General features: G+C 53.9%; 1 protein-coding gene across 1 annotated transcript; it reads right to left on the reverse strand.

Moving 5' to 3' along the window:
• Positions 1-864: 864 nt before the first annotated feature.
• On the reverse strand, positions 865-7005 carry CTRC (chymotrypsin C). The gene is made up of 8 exons (XM_006196677.3): positions 6949-7005; positions 5652-5743; positions 5457-5554; positions 4452-4577; positions 3464-3600; positions 2510-2655; positions 1468-1623; positions 865-938 (listed from the first exon to the last, which is right to left on the reverse strand). Exons 1-8 carry the CDS (start codon positions 6986-6988, stop codon positions 924-926), a joined length of 810 nt encoding a protein of 269 aa, XP_006196739.1. The 5' UTR covers positions 6989-7005; the 3' UTR covers positions 865-923.
• Positions 7006-11977: the final 4972 nt, after the last annotated feature.

Here is an 11977-nt window from a genome sequence, read left to right on the forward strand (position 1 = left end):
TTCTCAGGGGTGCCTGGACCAGGGACCCTGTGGTCAGGGGTTGGGGTTCCCACTGCGACTGCACCTCACTGGACACTGGGTGACTCTCTTTTTTTGGCCTCACTCACCCTCCAGGCGGCCTCAGGAGTAGAGGGCCCTTCCCTGAGCGTTGGGCTCATGCATCACAGGCCATCTGTTTGTGTGGCCTGGCCCAGCTCTTCCCGTTCCAGGGTCTCAGTTTCCCTGCCTGTTTAGCACAGTGCAAGCTTTTCCACCTCTGACCCACTGTCACGATGTGCGGAAGCCAACGCTTTCTTCAAACCTGCACCCACCCCTCCCCGCCGCCGAGGGCTGGACTGGGGTCCCCTCCTCCACTGTACCCACCGTGCACAGCACAAGGCTGGCTTGACAGGCTCATTAAGCACCTCTTGACTCAGAGAGCCCAGGCCGACCCTGCCTGGTGGGTGGGCCCTGCTAGGGAGCCTCTTCCTCAGCAGCCAGCGGCCTTGCTCCTCTAGCCGGCCTCCCGGGGCTGGGGAGACTGTCCTCGGGGAGACTACATTCTCCACCTGCAGCTGGGGCTGGTGGAGCCTGAGGACCCACCAGACCCCCTGTGCAGGCAGGATCAGGAAGAAGGCGATTTGATCAGGGCCTGTTGGTTCACAGCTTATGAGATGTTGAGGGACGAGTGTCTGGAGTATCCTTAACTCATATCCCCTTGGGCACCAGGTGGCTTCCTGGGAGCCCCCCTCCAGCATCCTCAGCAGCTCCCTCCAAGGCCTAGCCAGCCTGGCTGAGGCTCTGTGCATCCCTGGTGTGGACCGGGGCAGCCTGGAGAGCCCGGAACCCGCAGAGGGCGTGCAAAGCAAGAATGCAGGCGGCTTAAGGGGAAAGGAGCTTTATTGCGGGTGCTGGGATTTGCGGTCTTGGCTCCCAAGGATGAATCACAGCTGTAATTTCTGGAGGAGCAGAGAACAGAGTGAGGGACTCTGGGAGGCACAAGTTTCTGCCAGGAGGGTAGGAACAGGGGACACGGCAGACAGCCCCGGGCCTTGCCAAGCTAGGCTGGTCTGGCTTCCTCATCATTTCAGACCACTGTGCATGTGGGTTCAGGACACATCCTGCTCCCGGGGTAAAGCCCTCAGCCCAGGTGACCCTCTGTCCCCTCACCCTTAAGACATATACGGCCAACCACGTCATCCCCTCTCCTTTGCTGGGCCTTGCTCTCCTGGGGCCACGTTTCACTCTAGGGAGCACTGGTGTGGAGCCTGGGGTCAGGACATAAGTATGAAGCTAATGGATGAAGGGGTGGGGAAGTTAATGACCGTGATCTCCACTGCAATCATCTGGGCACCTGTGTACAGTCAGCACTTAATCAACACTTCTTGAACGAGTGAGTGAGTGGATGGATGAATGAACAATGAGGGAAGAGTGAGAGAGGGTGAGGGGTCGGCGGGTGTGGGAAGGAGGGCTGGGAAGCACACCCACCTCGTTGATCCAGTCGATGTAGGCGGACACACGGGTGAAGACCGTGGGCTTCTTGAGGGTGTTGCAGCCCAGCCCGGAGCCGAAGCTGACGATGCCCCGCACCTCCCAGGTGCTGCGGCTCTCGGCCTTGCAGTTCAGTGGGCCGCCCGAGTCCCCCTGCACCAGACCAGGTAGGTGTGAGAACGAGGCTCGGGAAGCTGCGGCCAGTCAGGGTGGGGTATGTGGATTGGCCTCTCAGCCTTGGGACCCCCTGTTTTGGCCTCAGCCTGTCTGTAGTGAGGGAGGCAGAGAAGACGTGGTTTGGGGTGACTTGGCCTCATTCTGGGACGCCCTGGGGTGTCAGACTAGCTCTTGGTTTGCTGTGTGATCTTGAAATGAGAACCCTCTCTGTGCCTTGGTTCCTCTAGCTGTTCAGGTCACCATGCCCAGGATTCTGAGCTGCCCAGAGAGGCGAGGGTGCTGGGGTCTGAGCTGGAGACCCAGGAAAATGAGGAAGGAGGGAGTAGGGAGAGGGCCGTGTGTTTGAAAACATGACAGTCCCTGATTGTCCTAGATGTTTCTCAGTTCTGTGTCAGAGACCCCGAGTCCTCTGTCTCCCTGGACCAGTGGGGCTGACGGTCTGAAGGCACCTGTGCTCAGACTTCAGTGAAGTCTCTTCTATGTGTGTTAGACTCACTTAGTCCTCACAGCAGCCCTGTGCTTACTCTTGCTCCATTTTATAGACAGGAAAACTGAAGTTCAGAGAGGTCAAACAGCCTGCCCAAGGTTGCACAGCTGCTAAGTGGTGGGACCGGGACTTGGACTCAGAGACTCACGTTCAACTCACCTTCAGCTCTCGCCATGGTGCTGGTGGGGGAGGGGAAGGGGGACAGTGACAGGTTTCTCCTAAGCCTTCTGGGCCCAACCAGCGCTCAGGTTCCCCCCCCCCCCCAGGGAGAGGACTCCTATGGGGTCTGCCCGCTTCCCACTCCTCGGCCCTCCTCATGGGCCCGTCCGCTCGGCCACCTACAGGAGGGATGGGGCGCGGCGCCTTGACACTCACGTTGCAGGCTGAGATGACGCCGTCGCCCCCGGCGCACACCATGGTGTCCCTCACCGTGCTGCCCCACCAGTCTCTCTGGGTACACGTGTCATGGTCCACTATGGGCTGCAGGCCCTGCTGGAGCTCGTCGGCAATGGGGCCATTGGCTGGCGAGAGAGCCGGTGGTGACCGGGGGTCAGCCCAGGCAGCCCCAGCTCCAGTCCAGCCCCAGGCCTCCAGGGAACAGAGGACTGGGTGGGGCCGGGGCAGGCCCTGGGCGAGTTCTGGCTAGACTTTGTGGGCCCCACATACAGGCCCTTAATGGAGAAGCGAGACTCTGAGCCAATGGTCCCAAACTGTTAGGGGTAGGGACCCCTCCAAGGGCGGGGAAGGGAGAGCAGGCTGGAGGCAGAACCAACCGGTGGAAAACCCTCAGGGAGTAACCACTGAGTTGAGTAGTCTTTCATTTGGCTTCTGGGCTTTTACCTGTCAGTCATTTCCATGCAGTGCTCTGCCCTTGGTGTCACCCACTTAAAGGTCTTTCCCACCCCTACATTTTCCAAGTATTGATCTGCATTTTCCTCTAAGTTTTCTGTAGTTTTGTTTCTTTGCATTTAACCTTTTAATTCAGCTGGAATTTATCTGGGATGCGGCACACCAGGAGACCTGATCCCCCACCCCACAATGATTAGTTTCACTTATTTAATAGTCACTCCCATGACACTTAGTGTGTGTCTGGCCCTGCTCTAAGCCCTTGACAAATTCTAATCCATTTAATTCTCATAACACCCGTTGTATACACCTGTTAGAGTGACTGCCACAGGGCATGTGCTTAATAAATGCTGTAAAGTTTAAGAAGATGTGAAGACGTTTAGGCCAAAGGGAAAACTGGTAGGCAAATGCGGGCAGTGTATTTATTGTGGGAGCCGCTTCCTCCAGGAAGGCTCTCATGATTTGCCGGGGGCGGGTACTCACTCCAGAGGCGGCCCCAGCCCGTGACGTAGCAGGGGTAGTCCTGAGGCAGCAAGGAGCCCTCCTTCGGCAGGCATGCCACCTGGATGGTGTCACTCAGTTCCACAGACTCCGCCAGCTTGATGACGGCAATGTCGTTGCTGGAATCCAAAGTGGACGTGGTGAATGGCCAGGAGGGCTCTGGTCGCCCAAGCCAGTGCTAAGAAGCCTGGGCTGTGAGTTGGGGGTCAGACCAAGTGTGACCAGGGGTCCTCTGTAAACATCCTGGACCGCCAGCTTCTTACTGGCAGACAGAGATGCTTGGGGACAAATGATCCAGCTTCTAACACCATCACCTGCCCCATAGATGTAGCTTCTTCCCCGACTTGTGTCTTCACGTCATGAAAGGCTTAACAGAGGGGACAAGCACAAAAGTATTCCAAGGGGTGTGCGTGAAATTAAACTAAAGCAAATTGGAAATGATAATGATAAAGATACTTGCAGATGCAATTTTCAATGTTCTCATGTTGCCAGAATAAAAGCGGACAGCCCTAGAGAGACTTGATTTGATTCCTAGTTCTGCCACGTATGTACTGAGCTGTGTGACTTGGGACACATCCCTTAACCTCTCTGATCCTCAGTTCCTTGTGTAGGGCTGTTGTGAGGCTTAACTAGGAGATGGCATATAAATTGTGTATTGCAGGCATGCAGTAGGCATCAATAAAGATGAGTGCTGGCTCATCCTCTGGCTGAGAGACTTCAGGCAAAATACTGCAGGGGCCTGGGGGTCTTTATTCCCTGTGTACTTTCCAAGGACCCTTGACCAATGACGGGGGTGGGAGGGGTATCTGTCTCCACTTAGCATTTAGCCGTTTTGGGTAAAGACGTCATCTGTTGGCTGTTCGGGGTGAGGATGGGATGGGGTCCAGGGACAGGCTCCAGCTCCGTCTCAGAGACCCACCCTTCTTCTGAGCTGCCCCAGGGGCCATGAGACTGTCCACTGGGCACTCACCGAATCAGAAACGAGTTCCAGTTCTCGTGGACATAGATGGTATCCACATCCACGTACACGGAGCCTTCCTCATCTTCCACCTCCAGGTTGTTCTTCCCCAGGCCCACGCGGTAGGTCAGGGTGTTGCTGAACAGAGCAAGGGGACCAGTCAGGGTGGCCTCCTGCCTCCACTGGCCAGGGGGGTGGACAGGGAAGTGGCCGTCACGGCGGGAATGGTTTGGGAAAAGGGAGTGTTCATTCTGTCGACCCTTCCCAGGGCACGGGATAAGGACCCTGCTCTTGGAGTCAAGTCCACTTTGACTCCTAGGTGGTTGGGCTCAGGCCTCACTTCCCTCGTCTGTAAGGCGGAGATAATTTTGGAAGTCCCCTCCCAGGGCTGCTATGGGAATGAACCAGTCCACATTGCTTCTGGCCTGTGTGATCTTGCCTGCATTGCCCTCTAACCGCCTCCTCCTCTCCCCTCTCACAATCTGTTCCTGCCACACCGGCTTCCACCTGATTTCTCAAACATACCAACAGGCTCCCACCTCCAGGGCTTTGCATTGGCTATTCCCTTCACTGGGAACACTCTTCCCCCAGACCAAAGATTTCTTATCTTAGTTCCTTCAGGTCTTTGCTCAAATATCCCCTTTCCAGAGAGAGCTTCCCCGACCACGTCATTTAAAATAGAAGCCCTCACACTTTTTATCCTCTTCTTGCCTTATTTTCCTTCATTGCCGCTTAATACATCATATATTTACTCATTTAAGGGTCTGTTGCTCTGCCTTCCACTAGAATATAAGCTCCCTGGGAGCACAGATTGTGTCCTCACTGCTGTGTTCCCCGGCACATAGTAGGTGCACAAAAAATACTTGTTGGATGAATAAATGAGCAACCGAGTTACTGGATATGAGTAGCTTATTCAGCCCAGCGCCTGGAGTGGATGCCAGGTGCTCAGTGAAAGCATCGTTGAGTTCCCGCTCCAGGTGATGGTGGGCTGTCTGTGCGTTCGCCCATCCCGTTCACCTGATGCAGTGAGCAGCTGTGAGGACATGACTGGGGCTGATCAAGGTGCCACCGCAGGTGTGCTTCCACGTGCCACTACTGAGGTACTGGAGGGAGATCTGGAGGAGGAGGTGGAAGGGCCACATGTCAGCCCCCGGGACCCTCTCCCCACCCCTCTCTCCACCCTGCCTCCCACACCTGCCGCAGCGCACTTACCTGCCAGGGCCAGCTGTGGGGAATGGCACTGTCTCCTCCCACTACTCGGGCTGATAGGTTGGGCGGGAAGCGGGGGACCCCGCAGCTGGAGGCTGGGGGAGACAGGAGAGGGAAATCACAGGTGAGCCAGGCTGGCATTGCTTTGGGGAAGAGACAGGTGGAAAGGGCGCAAATTTGGGAGCTGGACAGACGTGGGTTCAGCTTTCACTGTATGACTTTGGGGAAGACATTAGGTTCTCTGGCCTTAACTTCCTTTTCTGTGAAATGGGAAGAATAGCACTAACCTGGTAAGTTTGTCCTGAGTGCTGAATTAGATGATGCACGCATTCAGCTTAGCAAAAGGCCTGGTGCAAAGGGAATGCTTAACACACTGAAGGGAAGTCAAAGGAGGCTGGCGGGTGTGTGAGGGCCCAGGTACACCTGTGTCCTTCATCCTCACCCCTTTTAGGCCATAGCACATAGAGGGGTATGAGAATTGAATCCACAGGGTTCCAGACTGTCATAGCCGGGGAGCTGGGTGGAGCGGTCAAGAGCGTGTGCTGGGCAGCGAGACAGGCCCAGAGTCAGATTCTGGCTCTGCCACTAGCCAGCTGTATGGTCTTGGGCAAGATACTGAGCGTCCCTGAGCCTCGGGGTCCTCATCTGGAAAACGGAGGCATTGGCAGACCTTGCCTTTCAAGGTTGTTGTGAGGCTCAAATTAGCTCCTGAATGTCAAAGGCTTAGCACAGTGCCTGGCACGTAGCAAACAAGAATGGCCATTACTATTACTGTTGTTGTAATTGTTACCTGGAGGACTCTTAATCAAGTGCTCTCATTTGCCAAAACAGCCAGTGAGCTTTAGAGAGTGGCTTGTCCAGATCTGCTGAGAGTGAGTGACATTCAAGCCAAATTCCTTGATTTCCAGTCTGGGAGAGAACCACCAACTTGGGGGAGCAAAGAATCCCCAAAGGAGAGAGGCTGATGCTGGGAAAGATAGGCCCCAGGGTGACCCAAGGTGAGGCACCTACTATGTCCTGGGGCTCGCTCTGTGCTTTCCCCGCCTCATGGCTAATCCTCACCCTGGGGAGGTCAGAGCATCAGGCCTCTTTTGCAGATAAGGATGCAGAGATGCCCAGCAGGCAAGCAGCTCGTCTGATGCACAGCTGGTTAGTATTATCTGAACCCACACTGGATCCCAAAGCTCCTTTCCTAAAGTCCTGGAGAGCAGGGGTCCCCTGCCCTGTCCTTGTCCCCAGGAGGCCAGCTGCTGGCTGCAGCTGGTCCCCAACCCACAGCTTACCTTGACCCACAGCTTACCGTAGGCCAGGAGCGCGGCAAGGACTGTGATGCCCAACATGCTGTGCGTGCTCAGGACCGAGTGGCTGTCAAGGTGGCCAGGGGTGCACTTATAGGCAGGAGTGGGGTGGGCTCACCTTGTCAAGGCTGAGACACCCCTTGGAAGAAACCTGTTCTGCCAAGGCCCTTTCCCTGACCTTGGGTGGTTACTGTTTAATCTAGGCAGGAGATGGGGCTGGCTTGGAGGCCTGGAGTTCCCAATTATCCTGAGACAGAGCAAACCCTGAGGTTTGCAGGTTTGGGGGGCCCCGCCACTCTGCTTGGCCTGACTCATTCTTTTTAGTTGTCGTTTATTGAGCACCTACTATGTGCCAGGTACTATGCTTAATTCTTCTTGCAATCACTTAATTTCTCCCAACGGCATGAAGTAGACGCTCTTGTCCCCTCATTAAAGATGACAAAGCTGATTCCGCCAGTGCACACAGGACTGGAAGCTTCCACTTTCTTTCTCTAAGAACTCTTGCTCTTGGGCCGCTGTCCCCGGGAGCCCAGTCTCTGCTGTGAGAAAACCGAGCCGTGTGGAGAGGTCAGGAGCACAGTCTGGTCCACGGCCCAGGTGAGCTCCCAGCCACCCAGCCGTATCTCCTGCCAGCCGTGTGAGGGGGCCTGGGGAACCTTCAGATGATGTCACCCCAGCTGCCATCCCACTGAAGCAGCACAAGAACCGCTAAGCAAGAGCCACCCAGCTGAGCCCAGGCAACCCCCAGAACTAGGAGAGAGAATACTAAGCGATTGCTTGAAATCACTAAGTTTAGTGATAGCTTTTTACACGGCAATAATAAACCCAACTGGTTCTATGATAATCTCTTTTTTTAAATTTACCTTCCTGGGGGAGGGTATAGCTCAGTGATGGAGTGCATGCCTAGCTAGCAGGCATGAGGTCCTGGGTTCCATCCCCGGTACCTCTATTAAGAAAACAAGTAAATATATAAACCTAATTACCTCCCCCACACAAAAAAATGTTTTTTAATTTGCCTTCTTTTTAACTGAAGTATTCTCAGTTTGCCATGTTGTGTCATTTCCGGTGTGCAGCATAACGCTGCAGTCATACATATACGTACATAGATTCCTTTTCATACTCTTTCTCACCATAGGTTACTACAAGGTATTGCATATAGTTCCCTGTGCTGTACAGAAGAAACTTGTTGTTTATTTACTTTATAGGTAGTAGTTAGTCTCTGCAAGTCTCGAACTCCCAATTTATCCCTTCCCACCTCCTTCCTGCCCGGCAACCATAAGTTTGTTCTCTATGTCTGTGAGCCTGTTTCTGTTTGGTAAATAAGTGACGATAAAAAGCAAAATGTCATCTTAAAATAGACTAAGTCCCTTGAGGGCAGCAGCCGTGTTTATCACTGCCAGTTCCTTGTGTTAAGCACAGTGGCTGGCATATTTGTTCCATCCAAAATTCTTCTTGAGCAGCTACACGTGCCAGGCCTGTGCTGGGCCCAGGGATACAAGACAGCACAGTCCCTGACTTTGTGCGGAGGGCACAGACATTCACCTGATAAAGACCACACACACACACACACACACACACACACACACACACTCACTCCAGTGGAAGACGGAGCTGAGACTCCGAGGGTCAGGAAGGATGGGCCACAACAGAACCATGATTTGAAGTCAAATGCTTCCTTCTCTGCCTTTGTAGCTCTTTATTGGCTTCCTGACTTTGTCTTTTCCCCTCATTCAACTAATATTTTCTAATCTTGGGGTACCCTCTGCCCTCCAGCACCTCCTCCCCAAGCTGTGGACAAAGGCTGAGGCCCAGGCACACCCTGGAAGGTGCTTGGTTGGCCAAATTCCTATGTGGAGCCAGGTCAGTTGTCTCCCTGCAGGACCCTCAGTCTCCTGTCTCTAAAATGGGCGGGTAGGGCCAGCTCAGGCTCCTTTCAGTCCTAAGATTCCATGACATGGATGTCAAGGTCGAGTGCAGATCTGGGTTTGTGGTGTGTGCCCAGAGGTTCCACCAAGCACCCGGCAGTTTTGGGGAGCGTCTGATGTATCCTGTTTGGCCCGAGGCCTGACTTCTCCTTCTCCTCCTCCTCCTCCTCCCCCTCCCCTCCCCTCCCCTCCCCTCCCCTCTCCTCTCCTCCTCAGAAGTTGTTCTCTGAGCCGAGCCTACTGGTCACCTTAGGAATTATTTCCCAATAAAGGAATCCAGAACGCTCTGCACGCTGCCAGTCATGGTGGTGATGGGGGGCGGAGGAGGACTCCAAATCACATGTTTTTACAGTTCACATCCTTTTTAAAAATAAGCATGTGTTACTTTGCACGCATAAAAATTAGTAACGTTTTGATTAAACAAGCAGCAACAGAGAGACAGCGAGTGTCAGGGAGTGGGAAGGGGTCTGCCCTGCTGTGATGACCTCGGGCCCCAGACCTGGGGCGTCTGGGGGACCTCAGGGAACTTTCTGTTGCGTTCTAGAGGTTGGACAGTGGCTGCTGCCCACCACGCCTCAGATGCAGAGCTATTGGTCACCAGACTCTGCAAAGGGTCACCCTGGCTGGGGACTAACATCATAAAGAGATTGGGGCTGAGCTAGGGGGGTCTTGGGGGTTGGCAGGGTTTGAGAGGCAAGAAACAAGACAACTGATTTCTGTCTCAGTCAGTGACTTGCTGGACCCCAGACCTTGGGCAACCTCTTTGGGCCTCAGTTTCTCTTGAACAACTTGGGAAAGTGATTAATTGGATACACAGGTGTACAGGGACACATACACACATGCGGGCCTCTGTATCCCCCGGTGTGCACACATCAGTGTCACACACAGAAGGCATTCCGTTGTACGCAGTCAGCTGCGGAGCCATGATCCACACACTCAAATATGCACCCAAATATAGAAATAGCCACAAATGCACAGGCACACAGGTGGAGATAAAGAGTCACTGTTTTTCATTTTTGGAATATTCCCAGAGAAACTGACCTTTTTTGGAGAAGGAGGTTGCTGGCTGCTCTGGAAGGTACAGACGGCATCAGCTTTTAGGGGAAATTCCTTGTTTTGAGACATTTACCAGCTGGGGTCCTTTACGTAAGGCAGCACCAATAATTGTACTTGGAGAAAACTGAGGTCACCTTCTTCTGCTTCGGATGCTGAAGATGGGATGTTGAGTGCTTTGCCATTGCTTCCTAGCTGTGTGACCTTGTGCTAGTGACTCAACCTCTCTGGGCTTCTATACCCTCATCTGTAAAATGGAGGTAAAAAAAACGGTACCTGTCTCCTAGGGCTATTGTGAGGAGTGCCTGGCATACAGCAAGCTCCCTGTAAGTGTTGGTTTGTTACTATTATTGTTGTTGTTGTCATCTGATTCTCATGTGAGCTGTCACTGAGTCTGGACCATCACCGGGCCCTCTTACAGTTCGGGGGCCTTTCCTTCATTCAAAAATATTGAAAATTATGTTTTAAGATTTCATGGGTATAGAGACTAATATAATCCAGTTTGGATTCTATTTGTTTTTTTCCCTGTTGATTAAAAAAAAAAAAACCAGAACATTTTTGTGGGCCTTCAAGGTATCGCGGGCTCCAGGCACGCTGTGCCCACCGTATGGACAGACAGCTGGGCCCTGGCTGTGGTCCCTCCTCATGTCAGGTTGTGTACAACTAAAGGGCTGAGAGAGACTTTGGGGAGTGTTCTGTGATCATCGTGAACACCTTTTATGGGCCCTAGAGATGCCTTTAGCTGTGCCCTGGGGTAGCCAGGGGGAAAACTGTTCTCACCGTGAGCAGCTGGGCAGAGGTGGGAGCTGCCTCTGCGCGTGGGCACAGCTAGTGCCAACCCGCTCTGACCTGGCCCTGGTGCAGGGAGCAGTTGGTCAGAGGATGCTGCTACTCCAGGGGCTCAAACTGCCTAAAGTTACAGCGGTGACATTGGTTAGTTGACCTGATTTTCTGGTCATGTAACCAAGACTGAAGAAGCAGCCCAGGAGGGCTGGCAAGTAGCAGCTGAGGGGGAGCCCTGGGCGAGTGGATTTCCTGTGGTTGGAGGGCAGGGAGCTTGGGGTTAGATGGACTTGAGTACTTAGAAATGTGACTCTTTAAAAAAAAAAAGTGATTCTTTTGCCTGCGCAGACTGTGAGGCACTGACTTACCAGGTACGCAGAAGTCATTCATTCATTCATTCATTTATGCATTTCTCCCACAATCGCTGAGCAGCTCCTGTGTGTGGGTGGTGTGCTGGGGCTGGAACCACAGAGATAATAAGACTCTGTTCAGCACCACTGGAGCTCCCTGCTGGGCAGGGTGATAAGTGTTCCTTGCAGTGTTCTGGGCCACGAGCTGGGAGCCCCTGCATGAGAAGAGATTAGTTCTGGGTGGGAGCTTGATGGGGTACAGGTGGGAGAGAGTCCCTTCTCTGCAGATTCCATGCCCGAAGTGAACTTGAGGACTTGAGAGTGTGAGGATGCTGGAATCCCCACCCCTATCCAGGGCCTGGAGTGGGGCCTCCCAGGATCTGGGCACTTAATGTCCCCCAGCCATTCAGGGCCAGACTGCGCGGGAAAAATAACCATGCGTGACTTACTTGGCAGAGGCTGGGGTCAGGTGAGGGCAATGTCAGGAGAAGCAATGCCAAGGCTGGGAATTGGGGGTGGTGGTGGTGAGAGCCTGAGAAACAGGGCAGGTGCCACTGATACAGCCCCTAATTTTTGGTTGCTGGGACAGCACTCTCGGGTGGCAGCTGTTACATCTTGGATGAAGCCCATGAAGGAGGGCTGGCAGGGTTTCTCCTCAAAACGAAATGAAAGGACTAGGCATTCAGAGAGAGGGTTTGGGCGCTGAGTCGGGGGTTCGGGACTCAGCGGGAGGAAGGCTTACTGAGGGGATGGGACGTGGGCAGGCTTATAAGGGCTCAGTCTCCCTTTCCCACTCTTAGTCCCTCTTCGTTCCTCGACCCGCGTCCTCTGCCTGGGCTGGGAGCCGGGGGGGTCTTGTGCAGGGCGAGGCTGGGGGCCCCTCCCACCTGGATCTGTTGGTGGAAGGCCTGGCATGGGAC

This window comes from Vicugna pacos, chromosome 13, assembly GCF_048564905.1.
Source record: "Vicugna pacos chromosome 13, VicPac4, whole genome shotgun sequence".
NCBI classification, from domain to species: Eukaryota; Metazoa; Chordata; class Mammalia; order Artiodactyla; family Camelidae; genus Vicugna; species Vicugna pacos.

What these genes read in the sequence shown, in the direction of transcription:
- CTRC (XM_006196677.3), bottom strand. Translation starts at nt 6,988, where the DNA reads ATGTTGGGCATCACAGTCCTTGCCGCGCTCCTGGCCTACG. An exon ending in ACAGCTGCTCACTGCATCAG is followed by an intron (nt 4,578 to 5,456) that starts GTGAACGGGATG and finishes TGCTCTGTTCAG; the next exon opens with CAACACCCTGACCTACCGCG. An exon ending in GGGCTGGGGCCGCCTCTGGA is followed by an intron (nt 2,656 to 3,463) that starts GTGAGTACCCGC and finishes CTCTCTCGCCAG; the next exon opens with CCAATGGCCCCATTGCCGAC.